Here is a 19,206-nt window from a genome sequence, read left to right as displayed (position 1 = left end):
ATTCCAGCGGTGCAGTTTTCACATCGATTTAAAGTGTTTAAAAGTTCTTATTTCTGGTTTTAAAAATCCAAAAACAACTGCAGCCAGTACACGATATCCCTAAACTGGGTAAACTTGCACTGACCTGCCAGATTTTCAGAAAAAAACTGTTAGAACTGTGTGAAAGTTGTCGTTTTTATATTGTTGTTTTCTATTCTGAGACGGAATAACTTATAATTGTCTCACACGACTGTGTTCCCAAACAGCAGCATTCAACTCCGAAAGCAATGACAGCATTTATTGTTTTGTCTGCTCACTCTGATGCGCAAGTAATTTTTCATATATGAAAATTATATTCAGTAGCTTATCCTAGTTTTTTATAGGCGATTTAGTGCCAGTTTACCAGGAAGTGACAATTTTGTTCTCTTTGACTCGTTGGATGGAAACGGTGCTTGTTCGCAAATGTTTTATGCGATATTCCAATTTTGCGCATAAGTTAAATTCACAACTTTGGATGGAAACCCCGCTAGTGTTCAGCACTACATAATGGCATAAACTAATGTAAACATAAACTGTGCTATAAACTAATGGATCAAACAAGATTGCCACCAAGCAAACTGATTTGTCTTAAAAGGAATATGTTGCTGAGATTACACACTTCACCTAACAAGGAATCTTGCCTGCTGGTTTGTTTTGGTTAAATGAGGAAAGATATCATTTATGATGATCTTAAAATAATTATTTCTCATATTATCACTAGCATGAACATGCACTGTAAAAAAATGCAACAGCACATTTTCCAGTTTACAAAACTTTTTGAGTTTCAAATATCATAAAAATGCTATTTTCATGAAACTACATAAAACTACTTTGTCAGACCAACAAAATTACACCAAATGTTGCCCTAGTCAAAAACAGTTGTCTGAACAAAGAATTTCATATTGTTGAAATTAAGGCATTGTGAGTTTCCAGCATGCATTGCAGCATGAATAAATTATGCAGTTAATTTTGTAGGATTATTTTTTTGCTGTTTGTTGATTTTATTTAAACTTTTTTGTTGTTGTTTTGTCATTATTGTTAGTTATTTGTTGTACTGTGATGAGCTCATCTTTTTAACATTTGATGGTCACTGTTCTTGAGGTTTGTGTGTCTAGTTTTGAGGCCTAGAGAATGTTCAGCTACTCGTATCTATTTCCTGGATATCTTAGTCTTGTAAGTTGTTTTGCAAGCAAAGACTAAGTTATCCATTAAGATTTGTCATTTGTAAATAAACTTAAAATAGATAATATGGTGACTTTTAAAACATTCTTTTTTTTCCTTCCAGGAAACAGAAAAAAATAATGCTAACACTTTATTTTGATAGTCCACTTTAGACATTCTACTAACAGTAAGTAACTTTGCAACTACATGTCAACTAGCAGTCATTAGAGTATTAGTAGACTGTCTGCTTAATATCTTCTAACACTTTATTTTAATGGGTACACAACATACAACATACTGATTATGAGAAACTTAGCAAGTATATATCAACTTATTCTACTAACCCTAAACCTATCCTTACAGTCTACTCTGAGAGTTAGTAGATATGTAGTTGCAAATTAATGAGAATTAGTTGACATGTAGTTACAAAGTTACTTATAGTTAGTAGAATGTCTAAAGTGGACTATCGAAATAAAGTGTAACCAAAATAATTTACCTCAATGACATTAATTGTTGTTTCAGTTGCTGTGACAAGAATTTTTTCTATTAGCAAAAGAAGACAATCAGCATTGCATGAAATAACAAATTTACATTGGCTGAACAAAGTATCTTTACTGAGAAGAACTAAAATACTATTGTTGAGAGAACTCAAAAGTCTTACTGCATCAAGTTGCCTTATCTTTTTTTCTCAACTATTTATTTTTTACAGTGTGGCCTATTTTGTGAAAACTCCATCATGGCCATTTTGCTGAGCTGAAATGCTGAAGTGTCTGGAACAGTCAGTCTGGGTCAGTGTGAACCTTTAGAGCATGTTTTAAACTCTAGAGTAAAGGTCCAAGCATAAAAAGTCAGCTTTTCTACCACAATCATCTTCTTCATTCAGTGTAAATCTAGGTATCACTCAGGTCTTCGCATGTAAGTGCAAGGAAGAGAATCTACATTTTTTTCTTTTCCCCATGCATTTACTAAAAATGAGGAGTTTTAAGCTTCAGAAAGGATGCAAGAGCACCATAAAAGTGTGTATATATATTAGAGGTGGGCCGTTATCGGCGTTAACGTGCTGCGTTAACGTGAGACTCTTATCGGGCGATAAAAAAAATATCGCCGTTAATCTATTCTCAAAGTTGGGCTGGGAGCTGGGTCTATACTACGCAAGCTATGATGACTTTCACCTTGATATTTTAGCGCGGATGTATACCTAGCCGAACTGCACTGTAGGGGGCGAGAACGAGTCTTCGAACCTGTGTGTATGCGTGCTAACATGGATGCAGCTATGAAGCCGCCGGGTTTGCTTCAGGGGAAATTTATTTTTAAGAAGCTTCCCAATGGAAATCGGCAAGTCATTTCTGTCTCTACGTTATGGTCTCGTTCTCTGTATCGCGCGCACAGCGGAGTTCCGCCCCGGTTCGCACACACACACACACACACACACACAAACAAACAAACAAACAAACGTAAGCGCACACACAAGTGAGCACACTCCCACTCCTATTTGTAAATATTAAGCCGCAAAACGTCTATTTAAATATGACTTCTGTGTGTCTCTGTGTTAATGTATGGCGAGACGCCGTGGGTTTGTTCACTCATACAGAAGCCCGCATGACGCTTGCGGCGATATTAACGTCTGTCGTCTCACTAAATGAGGACATAAATACATGAACAACATCTCCAGAACTGCTCTGAGAGTCACTTCATGAGCATTCGAGCGTTTCATTTGAGAAAAACTATCCTCACGGCAACCTGTCAAAATAAAAGTTCGGTTTCACTTGAAGACATTGGGCAGAACGTAATAGGCTACTACTACTAAAACTATTAAAACCTTATCTTTAAGGAATAATCATACAATGTCTTCAATGTTATTATCAATATTAAATTCTTGATGACTGCTAGTTGTTTACTAACTGAACTTATTCTGATCTACTTGGCAGAATTCAAATGAGCCATTTTAATCTAGATTAATCTAGATTAATTCCAAGATTACAGTGAGATTAATCTAGATTTAAAAAATTAATCTATGCCCACCACTAATATATACATATATATATATATAGGATGCACTATAGTGATATCCACTATAGTAGATAAATGCTGTATTTTTCAACTTTCAATTCAGCAAAGAATCCTGATTTTGAAGGATCATGTGCAGTGATGGGAATAACGGCGTTATAAATAAACGGCATTACTAACGGCGATATTTTTTCAGTAACGAGTAATCAAACTAATTACTGTTTCCCCCGTTACAACGCCGTTACCGTTAATGACAACAAAATGCGGCGTTACCATAATTTATTATAATATTATTATCATTTAATTTTTCAGTTTATCTGAATGGACGCACAGTGTAGCTGTATTTGACCTACCGTAAACTCTAGGAGGCGCACGGCTCGCCGTCGCTTTCTCACACGTGCAAAGAAAGATACAGTGCAAGATTTCGTAACATCTTTCATAACATGCAGAATTGACGCGCTACATGTAAACTATATTCTTTGTTGTATTTTCCTGTCAAAATAACGGAGTTCCTTTTGGAATTATTCAGCTTTATCTAATCATTTTATTCTAATTACTAAAGTTCTATCATCATATAATGCTAAATTATCATAATATCATATTATAATGCTTAACTGACTGATGCTGAGTGTCAGATATTTAAAAAAAAAAACATATGTTTTACAAACATAAGCTTTATATAATTGCTTGATAATATTTACAATAATATATTGAATTTGATAGGTGTCTCTCACATTGTCCCACAGAAATATTAAAATAGATTAGTGTACAATGTTTTATAATAATAATTTATTCTATTTAGTGTCCATTTCATTCATTTAATATCGGGGGGCACCCAAGTTATTTGACATATTTGAACTTTTTAAAAATGTTTAAAGTAACGCAGTTTCCCTGGTAATTAGTTACTTTTATAATGATGTAACTCAGTTACTAACTCAGTTACTATTTGTGAGAAGTAACTAGTAACTATAACTAATTACTTTTTTAAAGTAACGTGCCCAACACTGATCATGTGACACTGAAGACTGGAGTAATGATGCTGAAATAATAATAATTTGAACTTTTTGAATTTGAAAATCATGGTAAATTCAACTTATTTAGACTTCTGAATGTAAGTAGCTTCTGAAGGGCAGTACTAAATGAAAAAATATGATATTTAGGGAAAATAATAAAAATGTACACGTCTTCATTCCGTTCAAAAGTTTTCACCTCCAGACTCTTAATGCATTGTTTTTTCCTTCTGGAGCATCAGTGAGTGTTTAAACGTTCTGCATACGAGTCCCTCAGTTGTCCTCAGTGAGAAAAGATGGATCTCAGAATCATACAGTCATTGTTGGAAAGGGTTCAAATACTCAAAAGATGCTGGATAACCTAAAGGATTTTTCTGAAGAACAGTGGGCTGTTTAACTGTTCAGGACAAAGAAGGGACTCATGGAAAATTATCACAAAAAAAAAAAAAAAAACAGCTGTGGATCATCCAGGTAACAACACAGTATTAAGAATCAAGGGCATGTAAACTTTTGAACGAGCTCATTTTTATAAATTCAACAAATTTTCTTAAATTCCACTACATGGAAATATCTTATTCAGGTCAGTACTAAATAAAAAATAACATGCATTTTGTATAATCCCTCTTATTTTGGTAAAATAGTTAACATTTTGCAGATACTGCAAAGTGTATGTAAAATTTTGACCACAACTGTATAAGTTGTCTGAAGTCATACTACAATGCAAATCTCTGATCTGATCTACATCAACTCACATGCCACTTGTATCTCGGCTCTTCTCTGAAGCAGAGCGCCCATCCTGTTTCTCACCACACACTGATAAACGCCCATATTGGAGTGCTGGAGAGAGGAGATGGTGTACCTAAGAGAGAGAAACAGAATCAACAACTTTAATTCACATCCCAGGATGATAAAAAAAAAAGCAGGAAAAACAACAGTTCCCTGCTATTTGCCAACAAATTCAAGGATTTTCGACTCAAATGTGTTCCCATTTAGAGAGGTTGGGTTTAAAAGGTTCACCCTTGCAGTCACGACTATCCTTTTTTTCGCCAGCTCGCACATTAGCGTGAACAGAGCACATCAAAACGCTGCACAGGAACTCCTCTCCATGCCCGGCTGTGATGACGAATATAAGATTTCAGCCAAAAGGCCACTTTGACCAAAAGCAGAGGTGGCGAACGCCTGGGTATTAAAATCTGTTGGCATTTCCGAATACGCTGAATACATGACTAATGCGCTGTTGCTCACTACTTAGCTGAATCTGTTTACGTCTCTGAAAATGCCATCCGGTGGGTTTGTGCATCTCAGTGGTGGTTTCCTTCCATCGCAGGAACTCAATAGCAATACGACGGCAGCTCTGAGCGCGCTGTTTAGGTGATGAAATATAATGAGAAAAGCAATACCAATTAGAGCAAACCAGTTCTACAGATGGACAAAACGTAGAAACACTTGACATGGGAAGGCGCAAAGATGCGAAACACCTACTTTAGCATGTATACGGCTCCTAAATGGAAGATAAATCAAAACATCTAATGTAAAATTTGACATTAACTGTGAATCAGGTGCCGGCAGTGCACTTCAGGTAACGAATGAAAGCATTATTCGTCTCTGAAGAGAGCCGGGCAGCGCTGCAGACTCTTCTATTAAGACAGAAGGAACCCGTAGGGCCAATTCTTCAGCAGCTTTAACACTCCACACGTCTGAGGAAATGCTGAGTGCTACAGAGGCTGTACGCTGATTAAAAAAGGTCAGGCTAAGAGGCTATCATTACTGAGAAATTAAACATAAGACATGGAGAGACCTCAACTAGGAAATTATATCGTTGATTAAATGTACTACTGCATAAACTAGAGGAATCTCTCTCTCTCTAGAAAGAAAGAAAGAAAAAACTTAATTAAAAATTATTTGAATGCACTTCACTTCTAGTAATTTCATTTTTGATTAAAGGCACGTTCCAGGTTCAATACAAGTTAAGCTCTTGTCGACAGCATCTGTCACAGAAAATAATGTCGATTCGTCTCTCAGTTTGTAAAAGCAAACAAAAACGGCGTCGACAGTAATCCGATTACAATGGAAGTCTATGGGGGAAGGCATTGCATTAAAATAAACATTAAAATACTGCTTCAACAGACTTAGCATGAGAATGTATTTAAAGAAGAATCATTTAAAAAGGACACCTATTATGTAAAATTCACTTTTACATGTTATTTGAACATACAATAAATGTGTGTTGGCAGTGTGTGTACAATGATAAATAATCCAACCACTCCTTTTTTTAATCCCCGTAATTCATAAGCAGTGTCTCAGAACAAGCCGTTCGTAGAATCTGTACAATGTGAATTCACATTTTACAAGCCCTGCCCACGACTGTTGACGGACACTGCCGTATTAGCAGAGAAATATAATGTAGCGATTCAGTATCGATTAATAAAAGTCGCATGGCAGCACTGACAAGAAGTTTATGAGCTTCTGAATGTTGCTTTTTGCACAGAGTGGTCTCCAATTTCTGTGTGCGAGTGGTGTGTGCGCGCGCACATCAATTAAAGCAGCGCATTAATATAGAACGGTGATGAAACTGAACGGTTTTAATGCATTGGCCTGGTCACACACACACATACAGTGGTGTTCAGTACGGTCACACTGTATTTCTGTTATTCAAGAAATTTTTGAAAAGTTTGAAAAATGAAAATCAAATATTGTTTTTTATCGGATCATTTAAAAATGTTTATGTACTGTATAAACTATTAAATATAGTTTAATATTAAATATATAAATGGCTATTCTGTATTTATTCCGGGGTGTATTGGCACAGTGGTTAACCATAAAAAATTAAAAATGGCACGCCATGCAGAAAAGGTTGCCGACCCCTGCGCTAAAGCATCTAAAAGTAGCATTCAAGTAAGAAATGTCTCCTTATTACAGAAATAGAATTTATTCAGTCCAGAGCAGTGAGTGATTTTGTTTTTATTTTATTGTTTAGGTCATATTAAAGGGATAGTTCACCCAAAAATGAAAATTCCGTCACTAATTACTCACCCTCATGTCCTTCCAAACCCGTAAGACCTCTGTTCATCTTCAGAACACAAATTAAGATATTTTTGATGAAATCCGAGAGCTCTCTGACCCTCAATAGGCAGCAAGGGTACTGACATGATCAAGGTACAGAAACGTGTGCAAGGAAAACAAAAAGAACGACTTTATTCAACAATTCTTCTTCTCCGCGTCACCCAATAGCGCCATTTTGGAGAGTATCACGACGCATGCACATGCTTTTCCTGCACGTAAACAACACATATGCGTGATGCTGCTGATGTAGAACACGCATGCATTGCGTCTTGTTTACGTTCAGCGGAAAGCATGCGCATGCGTGGTGATACTCTCCAAAATGGCGCTTGCTGTTTATGGAAGGTCACAGAGCTCTCGGTTTTCATCAAAAATATCTTAATTTGTGTTCCGAAGATGAACAAAGGTCTTACGGGTTCTACGGGTGAGTAATTAATGACAGAATTTTCATTTTTGCATGAACTATCCTTTTAACAGCGTAGACAGCAGTATAGGTACTGTATATTATGCTGCCGTCACTTAACACACAGATCTCATATAAACATGCAGTTTCTTTCTGGCTGTTTACCTTCACAGACATAATTGACTGTGTTTATGTAACTTTTTTTTTTGTAACATAAACTTTTGTGTATTTGACCGTTTAAGCGCAATAAGACATGAAAGAGAACTTAGTTTAGTATTTGCATGGTGTGTGACAGCCGCTTTCTGTGCACGTGCTTCGAATGTGTGCGCTCAGAAAACCGTCTATCAGAAATTTAAACTGATATGGCTTTAAAATGCATGATTTCAGTGCAATAGACATGATAATTAAAACCAAACAGATGTTATTTTGTATCTGAGGTAACTTACGAGCTGTAAAGGCACAGCCCTATTTTGGAAAAGGGGGCGGGGAGTAGCAGTTTCCGTTTCTGCTTCCACTCAAAATAGGCATTCAAAATGATGTAATAAATGATCTGTGGGGTATTTTGAGCTGAAACTTCACAGACACATTCTGGGGACACCTGAGACTTACATTACATCTTGTAAAAAGGTGCAGAATAGGTGCTCTTTAAACATTCATACAGCAAGAACAATAGTCCCACTGATAATTGGACAATTTAGACAACGTTTGACATTTTTGGGAGGTATTTTATCAGTTATATTTTTTCAGGCTTTTTTTCACTACATCACATTAAACAATCAGAGCAATTACCAAACATTAACACCGTCTACAATCCAGTCAATACCTGATGGATAAAATCAAGTCCCGTTCTACACTTTTTCTGTTTTATATGACATTTCACTCAGATATACCTCACAATAGGAAAGAAAATATTTCGCGATTTCAATTTCATCACACTATAAAATATTCCCTTCAAAAGTTATATTTACCTTGACTTTGTTTTTCACATTGACTTTCATGATTTCACTTTTTTTATATTGTAATACAATAAACTCTATAACAGGTGTTTGAAATGCCTGATTAAGTTTCCAAGCCAGTTTTAATGTGACCTTCATTTGACAGAAAGAAAAAAAAAACTCAAAATCTGTTAGTTTTGAGAAAAATAGGAGTTGCATAATAACCTCTGTAAAGTTGAAAGTAAGTGCTTTAACAAAAACACAAGCTTCATATTTTGAGAGGTTAAATGTTTAACACTTAAAAAAGTGCAGTATTTTTTTTAAAATATGTTCTTTAAATTCCAAACAGCTTTCATTAAAAACTACACATTATTTAAGTAATGAGAAACATTCCGTAAACGTAAACGGAACAGCAGGAAAAAAATAGTGTTCTAAGGGTTAATGGTCATGTTTTGAACAAATTTAATATACCTGCCGCAGACAGTGAATAATGTGCGGCTTGAACAGAAGAAAAGCTGCAGGCGAGATTAATATTAGACTTTTTGTCTTTCATATTAACCGTGAGCCTCTGCTGTTCTCTCTCATTGCAACCTTGAGACGGTTCTGAGCAGGACTTCATCTCCAGAAAGCCTTAAGATGAAAGCTGGCACTCACTTGTACTTGGGGGAGAAGGCTGTGATATCTGTGTTGTTGAGCATCCATTTGAACTCCAGAGGCCAGCTGCCCTCCGCCAGGCAGGTCATGACCAGACGGTTCCCTTCTAGGTGGATCTCTGGAGGTCCCGGCTCCGTTTTGAAGTAGGGGGCCACATCACCTGCAGGCAGACATGAAAGAGGCACGGTTAGAAAAGGTGCCAGTTCACTGTAATGCTACCCGGCGCAGGCACAAAGTCATGTATCATCAAAGATGAAGTAAATATGCAGGACCATCACCGGTTCCTCAATTTACATCAACCAGCGGCGTCAACTTCATGGAAATCCACAATTATAGAGACGCCTATTTATGCCCATTCCTCAGTGCGAGCAAACAAACAGAAGCAATCACACAAAGGTTATCACAACATGTTTCTACAAAGGCAGAGAAATCTTTCATGACACCTCACAGCGCCGGAGAACCAAAGACAGTCAGCGGCAAACCTTTTAAATCCTCCATCTGCGGATTTCTCCACACTTCACAAGAGCAAGGCTCCGAGCTTTGATTTGAAAAAAAAGGACGACTTAGAGCCAGGACACCTGGGTGCAGTGAATCTGACTTCTGTCAGCGGCATCGCCATGTTTCCCCTAAAGCTCAGACAAATCAATTGTGCCATGCAATGGCTCTTTTAAACAGTGTATAAACCATCTGAAATATGTAAGTGAGAGAAGTGCGTCTCAGCCAATATGCACTTATTTTCTGTATCATTTTTTTACTGGAAAACAAGCCAAATATATTATCTAAACATCAGGATGATTTACACAAGAAGCGTAGCTAACACTTTACAGTAAGGTGTAATTTGTTAGCATTAGTTAATGTATTAACTAACATGAACAAACAATGAAAAATGCATTTATTACACTATTTATTAATCTTTGTCAATGTTAGTTGATGAAAATACAGTTGTTCATTATTTATTCATGTTAGTTCACAGTGCATTAGCTAATGTTAACAAACACAACTTGAGATTTTAATAATGCATTAGTAAATACTGAAATTAACATTAACTAAGATTGATACATGCTGTAAAGTATTGTTCATTCTTAATTCATGTTTACTAATGTTGTTAACTAATGAACCTTATTGTAAAGTGTTACCAAAGCGTGATATAATGCTTGATTTATTGAAAATATTTTGATGTACAGTAAGTGTATTTTTCTTACGCCGTTGGCAAAATGCGTTCTAATTTTAGGCAAAAACCTCTCTAAATATACAGTAGTTAAATGTATGCACACAACAAATAAACACTATTTGTCAATGTACTAAGAAATATAAACTTAATATAAGAGATGTTATTATGTTATGGCAGTAAATGTATCCAGTTTTAGATATGGTTTTATTGGTAAACAAGACACAGATACTGATTAAGAAAGCCATGTTTTGCATGTGCTGAGAGATATAATGAGGCTTTTTTTTTTAAACCTTAGCCTCAACAGATTCCTGTACTAGATGCAGCAATTAATGCAAATTAATTTGTTAAAGAAAAAATATCCAACTGCAAGTTCTTTAAATTGACTCGTTTGAATTTATATATCCACATTCAGACACTTTAAGCTCATGTACAGGCTCCTGAATTGCTGTGTTTCAGTTAAATGGGCGAAATGTCAAGGGGTCACAAACCTGCTGTAGAGCACATGGTGGAGAATGTAGACAGATGCAGCCGAGCTGCTGTGGAGCATATCAATGAGGCCTGTAAAAATGGAATGAAAGGACGAGATGGAGTCCAAGGGCCAGTGAGACTCCAGGTGACAGCTGAGAGAGACATAGTGTCCTTGAGGTCAGAGTGATTGAGAAATATCTGAGAGTGACCGGTGTGGGCGAGGAAAGATGGGCATTGCTTTATGGGTTTACTATAGTCGTCTCTCCAGAATGGACGACACAAAATGCAAGGACCATACATTGAAGTAGATTTCCTCTGTTTTTGGGTACTATGATAAATATTTATGGGTGGACCTGCTGCCAATCAGGTTCCATCCTGGAGCTCCTTCTCTGGGGAGTTGAGAACCCTTTATCTCATGGGTATTCAATTCAACTTCCACGAGGTCCATCTTCTGAATTTCTCTACTAGCAAAGCTTAGAACAATCAGACTGTTTCAGGAGCCCATATGCTGCTCAAAGATGAAATTAAAAAAGTAATAAGCATTTCAGGAATTGCAAAAGAAATTCTAGGATTTTCATACTTTGGGCTTTGGTTGTTAAATTTGAAGAGACACACACACACACACACACACACTATATAGATATATATAAAATATGATTCAAGGTCCAGATCTAACCAATCCAAGGTCTGGACCACATTTACAGTACGCTAATGGACCCTTATCACAGAGAGTGAGAATGCATTTCCACAGAAATTAACATCGTAAATCTAGCAGGTTTTTCTTTATTAAACATTAATGTACATTTATACTTTGTGTTTTATTACTTTGTCGTTAAATTACAGAAAACTAGTTACTAATACATTGGCTGGGGGAGTGATGGCATTTGACATCTTTTGTAATCAATCACTGGATATATTTTTTCCCTCTTTTTCAAAGTCATAGAAATGCTATTGTGGATTTTTTTTCTTTTGATATTGCGCAAAACGGGACCACAAAATCCAGAAACTACAACAAGACACTACCTATGGATGCTTTTCACTTAAAGTCTGTAGAAATGTATTGCTGAAAACACATTACAAAGACTTTGGACTATGTAGCACTGAATTGTGGAGTTAGACCGTTAAACAGTTTTTTACCATTTTTGTGTTCAGGATTTTTTGGGCCGGTCTGGTTGACGCACTGGAGCAACTGCTTATTTTTTCAAAATTTTTATACTTTATTTTATTTACTTGGTGTTTTTTTTTTCTCTCATTGAAATTTGGCTGGGTGGTTAATAACACATTTTTCTGTGGCACATATTTAATATTGCTTCACATAGACTTTAAGCAAAAACTGCAACAAATGTTGTAGTTGTAATTTCTTATAGTTTCTGTTCAACACTTTACTCAACTATGTGCTCAATATTACTGCAGGCCTGAATAGAAGAGGCAGAAACATCATAACTGGCCTCCTTTCCTAACAAAACATTTAAATTCAAATCAATAATACATCACAAAAATGTTTTCTTAAGCACAAGGGTTTGCAGCAATCAAGAGCTGTAGTAATTAAAGCAAACACTCAATGCTAATCATGGATAATCGTTCTAAGATTAATCTCCGACTGCACTAGCGCTGAAATGTTCAGTCAGACTGACGTTCATCCTCCTCTTTCCCCTTCTCTGTCTCTCCAGTTCTTCATTTCAGAGGGAAGTCATGTCTACAAGCAGACACCTGCTCACCTCTAAGGCAAATAAATCTCCTAAATCTAAAGAGTGCAAAGCATCCCCACATGGCATTTAACCAAGCTTTAGGAAACACTGAACACCACGGACATAGTTGCTTCAGTATTTGCCATAAAGACATGATGAGCTCTGATTCTCACATGCGGCACAAGCATGGACTGCCTTCAAGAGTTCAAAAACAATTCCCTGCTTGTGTTGTTCTATCCTTTCATTCGCTGCAAACATCGAAGGACGTGCCAGACTTGACACGCCTCTTATTTCATTCCTCCAGCACCGACACAAAACCTGTAAAATGTTAGTAGCCTTATGGTTGGCTGTAAATATAAAACAGCAATAAGAGTGGCGAGGAAACCGCGCACCCAAGTTTAATCGTCCTCACCGGGGTGAGGAGCACCTTGTTAGAAAGTTTTCAGCCATTAGTATCAATCCATTTTTCATCGGACGCGTTAGAAGCTCTTCTCTGACAGCTTGATTCGGCTCTCACTCATTGTGTGTCTTATTCTTATTTGATGCTGTGAAGATGAGAGGGGAAATGCATTTTTAATTTTTGATCAGTCTACTTCAGACTCTGAGAGGGACATTTTATAGAAAGCAAGATTTTCCTTGCTCTTTTGAAAGAGAAGAGCTTGATGTTCTATGCAAGACATACTCTAATATTTACAATTTTCAAAGCTTCCTGCACACTGCAAACAAAGAAAAAAAAGAAAAAAAAAAAGTTTAAATAACAAATTTCACAAGTTTGAAACTAAGTTGTAAGTGGATTTCCATGACTCTCGATTGATCTCAAAGCCACAGAAAACACTAATATGCTACTTTTCCTTTATTTAAAAACCTGTCAAGTATTTCTCAAACATTTAAACATTGCTTTAACTTTTTACAAGACAAGTAAAGAGTCAGTAATAAAATAAATTAAACTAAACAGTAATATTGTGAAATATTACTACAATTTCAAAGAACTATTTTATATTTTTAATACATTTTAACATGCGATTTATTCCTTTGATAGTAAAGCTGAATTTTCAGTATCATTACTCCAGTCCTCAGAAATCATTCTAATATGCTGATTAGCTGCTCAAGAAGCATTTCCTATTATTATAAAAGTTGAAAACAGCTTTGCTGCTTAATATTTTTGTGTAAATTATTTGTGATTTGTGAATCCTTTTTTTTCAGGATTCTTTGATGAATAGAAAGTTCAAAAGAACAGCATTTATCTGAAATAGAAATCTTTTGTAACATGATAAATGTGTTTGCTGTCACTTTTGATCAATTTAGTGTATCCTTGCTGAATAAAAGTATTAATGTCTTTCCAAAAAAATATCTTACTGATCCCAAACTTTTTATCGGTAATATATACAGACATCAAAACTTTGCATCAAAACAGAACCTCCTCTCCATATATATGCTATTCAACACAAATGTAACTCCCCAAATTTGCATATCAAAATCTATTCAGCATTTTGCAACTTATTAATACTATACGGGCTCTCTCTGAAGACTAGGGTTATGAGTATTCATCGTTTACATTTAAATATATGAAAATATACAAGAAATATGTATACTGTATTTAAAAAAACCTGATACTAAGTGAGAATTTTAAACTGAGCTGCTGTTCCATATTTAAAGGTACAGTAGTGAAAACAGCCCGTTTACTTCTAAGGGCCTGAGTAAGGATAACTAAATAACAACCTATGAATCCTTCTCTAACCTAAGTGGACTTTAGGGGACAAATAAAAAGCTGGCAAGTTTAAATCAATGCTTTGCATGATTATGCCTCAGGATCCACATGTTTATGGTGTAAACATATAATTTGCACTCACATTTCTTCAGCGAGCTTGTGAGGGGAATATCAGCAGTGTACACAAAGAAAATATGTCACTGACAAAAGCACACACTCATCATGATGGGCTATCTTATGTTTGCAACTAACATTGTCCATCTTGATGAAAAAGGCCAAAAAGGACCTTGATTGTGTTAGCATAAATGCCGTAGGTATTCCCAGCAAAACACCTGGAGAAGAATTCACAATGACTGTACGTTGCTCTTGAGACGCGCTCTGTTTGATATGCTGTGGGAACGGCTGTCCTTGTGAATACCAACGAGTCCTCTACAAATTCTCATTCAAATAGGATCAAATCAAGCAGACAAAAAATAGGAAAGGGAAGGAAAAGAAACAAGTACAACTGAACCAAATCAGCTCTTCACCTCCCTGTAAGGAAATGAAAACATCCTCTTCTGCTTATCAATGTCATAACGATACACCATTCACAAACAACCCTCCATCAAATTCAAAATGAACATTATTAATGAGTATAATAATGGTAAATCAGATAAAGGCAGGATTTTGATGTAGTTTCAGGCAAGCCTCTTTAAGCATGCTGGATCTCGAGAAAGACCCTTCCCATCTGCTGCGGGTCCCTGGGCGGCTCAGGCAGATGCCTGTTAGACAGGTAGAGTGCGGGCGTCTTTTCCCGTCTACTCCACCTTTCCTATTTTGCCAGGTGTGCTCAATGGAGCCTTCACTTTCCATTTGTCTGTGCATGAAGCTGGAGTGGCAGTGTGGGGCTCATCAGCATTCTGCCTCTCCAGTGGACCGTACCACTGCAAGATGACTTCAGGAATGCATAAGTAGAGACCAAGAAGGAAATTCAATTTGTTGGGATTATTATCAAAGATGAAATGTTCCGACAGCAGACAGCTTGGCTAAAAGTGGATGTAACAGGCCTCCTCCAGGACTGATGGGCTATGTTGATGAAACCTTCCCCTGCCTTTTCATTAGCTACTGCTGCTTTTCTAATTTGTTCCTAACTTTTCCTAACAGGAATGCAAACCTGACAGAGTGATGCCGCAAACATCCACAGAAAATCCAAACAAACAAACAAAAAAACTAAACGCCAACTTTTATTTCTTTAGACCTATGCATGATTTTATCTTGATTATTTCTAACTAGTAACTAAGAATGTGAAAAGTAGCTAACTTTTTTTTATAGTATTTTAAATATTATTTAGAAAACAGCCTAATAGAGCTGCTGCTGTCTATTATGTTGTTAATATTTTTGAACAGAAAAATACTCAAAGCTGCATGGTATAATGTAAATTATCGTTTTGTGTGTGTACGAAACAGAACTAGGGCCCAATGATTTCCGCGATGCGGAAAAAGCAGACGGAATTGCAGAATCCAGTCATGGAAATGGAATTTACTGTATAACGCGGAACGTCACAGATTTCGCAAAATTTTGTATGGACAAATCAAAAGTAGGTCAGTGCACTTAAATCAAAACACAATATGCACTAGTTTCTGTGAATATTAAGCCACAAAAATACTATTTAAATATGATTCCTGCATGTTCTGCATGTCTCTGTTGTGAATGAATGGCACAGACGTGCAGTTTTGTTTACTACACGCAGGTGTTTTCATCCACTGCTGCCTCAATAAATGAGTACATGAACACATGAACACATGAACATAATCTCCAGAGTTGTTCTGAGAGTCACTTCATGAGCATTTTACCGTTTCATTTGAAAATAACTATTGTCATATCATATACAGTGGGTAAAATAAGTATTGAACATGACACCATTTTTCTCACTAAATATATTTCTAAAGGTGAAATTTTCACCAGATGTCGGTAACAACCCAAGTAATCAATACGTACAAAGAAAACAATACAAATAAGTTCAGAAATTAAGTTCTGTGTAATAAAATGGAATGACCCAGGGAAAAAGTATTGAACACGCTTACTGAAATTGATTTAATACTTCGTACAAAAGCCTTTGTTGGTAATAGCTTCAAGACGCCTCCTGTATGGAGAAACTAGTTGTATGCATTGCTCGGGTGTGATTTTGGCCCATTCTTCCACACAGACTTCCACACAACCTTGAAGGTTCCATGGGCCTCTTCTATGAACTCTGCTCTTTAGTTATTTCCATAAATTTTCTATTTGATTCAAGTTATGTGAATGGCTGGCCATTCTAGCAGCTTTACTTTCTTTCTCTGAAACCAATTGAGAGTTTCCTTGGCTGTGTGTTTGGGATCATTGTCTCGCTGAAATGTCCACTCTCATTTCATCTTCATCATCCTGGTAGATGGCAGCAGATTTTTATCAAGAAAATCTCGGTATATTTTTCCATTCATCCTTCCTTCAATTATATGAATTTTTTTCCAGTGCTACACCATGATGTTTTGGGGTGATGTGCAGTGCCATTTGACTTCCAAACATGGTGTGACTATATTCTGCCAGTATTTCATAGGCTTGTCTTAATGTCGTGCAGCAAACTTTAAATGAGCTTCAACATGCTTTTTCTTTAGCAATAGAGCGTTGCGTGGTGAGCGTGCATACAGGCCATGGCAGTTGTGCAATACTTATTGTTTTCTTTGAAACAGTTATACATGCTAATTCCAGGTCTTTCTGAAGCTCTCCACAAGTGATCCTTGGCTCTTAGACAACTCTTCTGATAATTTTTTTCACTCCTCTGTCAGAAATCGTTGCCGGTTGATGGTGAAATGATGTTCTTTCCACTTCCAGATTATGGACTCAACAGTACTCACTGGAACATTCAGAAGTATAGAAATCCTTCTGTAACCAATGCCATCAGTTTTGCAACAATGACGTTGCAAAGGTCTTGAGAAAGCTCTTTGCTTTTAACCATCATGAAATGTTTCTTGCATGACACGTTAGTCATGAGACACCTTTTTATAAGCCATCAGTTAGGACTGAACCAACTAATATTAATTTCGACTGACAAGGGGCAGGATTGTTTTCTAATTACTGATAGATTTCAGCTGGTGTCTTGGCTTTCCATGCCTTTTTGCACCTCCCTGTCATTCCACTTTACTACACAGAACTTAATTTCTTTTTATTTTTTCACAGAACTTATTTGTTTTGCTTTCTTTGTATGTATGGATTACTTGGATTGTTACTAGGGATGTGCCCGAATCCGAATCCGGTATTCGGAAAGGTAATGATGTGTACTACGGCAACCGTAAAGGGAATAAATACAATATATACGAGAAAAATATATTTCAGTGCTTTCAGGGAGCCGTTATTAATATGCGGGACATTGAAATCACTTATGAATGCAGTGTTTGCTTTTTACTTTCACTTTTGAGATTCGCAATCACACGCAGCCTAATGTATTACGGAGCGGCACTACTTACCACACATTTCACAAAATTAGATGTTTATCAGTGGTGCTTAGGACAGTGGTCCTATCGGTCATCTATCCTTACCTCTCTCTGTTTATGTCGTAAGTGAAATTTAATGTAACAGGCTGCTAGCAAGCGGCTAACTATGTCCCTTTTGTGGCTCCATAGAGCGCATTATTCGTTTTCCGTGCCTTTCCGAATACGGATTCGCTATTCGGGTACATCCCTAATTGTTACTGACATCTGGTGAAAATTTCATGTCAGCAGCACCTTTAGAAATATATTTACTGAGAAAAATGGTGACGTGTTCAATACTTATTTTACCCGCTGTACAAAAAGAAACTTAAAGGTCTTCACAGCAATCAAAATAAAAGTTTGGTTTATCGAAGAAACTGTGACAGAAATACATTACTTAATGTAATAATAGTATCACTACTAATAAAAAAAAAATATTATTAAAACATTATTTTAAGGAGTATTTACCAGAAAAATTATTTACCAGAATTTATTTAGCACAAAAATGTAAATACACAACAGTATTTCTGAAAAAAAGTATAAATAAATATAATAATGCTTTTTATAAAAATTAATTAATCAGAGATGCTTTTGGTTATTAAAATATAATTAAATTAAAATGGAACTGAGAAAAATTAAAATGGAAATTTAAAACGGAAATTGGTAGTCACACAGCAAGAAGGTCCCTGGTTCGAGTCTTGGCTGAGCCAGGATGCCTTTCTGTGTGGAGTTTGCATGTTCTCCCCGTGTTTGCGTGGGTTTCCTCCGGGTGCTCCGGTTTCCCCCACAATCCAAAGATATGCAGTATGGGTGAATTGGACAAAGTAAATTGGCTGTAGTGAGTGAGTGTGAGTGTGAACGAGTGGGTGAGTGTGTCCCAGCACTGGGGTTGCACGAGTTAGTGCACTCTCAGGGCTGGGTTGCGGCAGGAAGGGCATCCGGCGTAAAACATGTGCCAAATCGGTTGTGCAGATCACTCCGCTGTGGCGACCCCTGATAAAAGGGAGCAAGCCGAAGGAAGAGAATTATTTTAATTTTATGATTTCAAAAATTTTTCCAAAAGTTTGCCATTTTGTCTAAAATAAACAAAATAATAACACTAAAAACTAAAATCAATAGATTTTGTCAATGTAAAGTAAATAGTTATCCATATTTCATAAAGTACATTAATGTCGTAATACCTAAATTCACTTAAGCATCACAATTGTACAATGTGTTATGAAATATGGATAGCTATTCAATTTGAGATGAAGAACTCTTCAAGAAATATTGCTCTTAAGGAGTTATATCCTTGCACTGTAATCTAACTCTAGCCCTTCAGGTTAGTGCTAGATGACGACAAAACCATTTTAAAATCTTAAAATAGGCAGAAAACAAACATTCAGTAAATATAAAATATGAAATTTAACTGGTAATGGTATTGCCTTTTGACATTTCATTA

The 19,206-nt window shown here is 36.3% G+C and overlaps 1 protein-coding gene across 6 annotated transcripts in view; it reads right to left on the bottom strand.

The window, feature by feature from the left end:
* sdk1a (sidekick cell adhesion molecule 1a) overlaps positions 1–19,206 on the bottom strand; it is a 342,555-nt gene that overhangs the window by 185,536 nt on the left and 137,813 nt on the right. For all 6 annotated transcript variants that reach the window (XM_058771492.1, XM_058771493.1, XM_058771494.1 and 3 more), the window contains 2 exons: positions 9,249–9,408; positions 4,949–5,055 (listed from right to left, as the gene is read on the bottom strand). In XM_058771492.1, the coding sequence (XP_058627475.1) occupies positions 4,949–5,055; positions 9,249–9,408 (267 nt within the window). The remainder of the gene's footprint in view (positions 1–4,948; positions 5,056–9,248; positions 9,409–19,206) is intronic.

Source organism: Onychostoma macrolepis, chromosome 03, assembly GCF_012432095.1.
Source record: "Onychostoma macrolepis isolate SWU-2019 chromosome 03, ASM1243209v1, whole genome shotgun sequence".
Lineage (NCBI taxonomy): Eukaryota > Metazoa > Chordata > Actinopteri > Cypriniformes > Cyprinidae > Onychostoma > Onychostoma macrolepis.
Note: the sequence above shows the minus strand (reverse complement) of the source record. Positions and strands in the feature narration are given on the sequence as shown.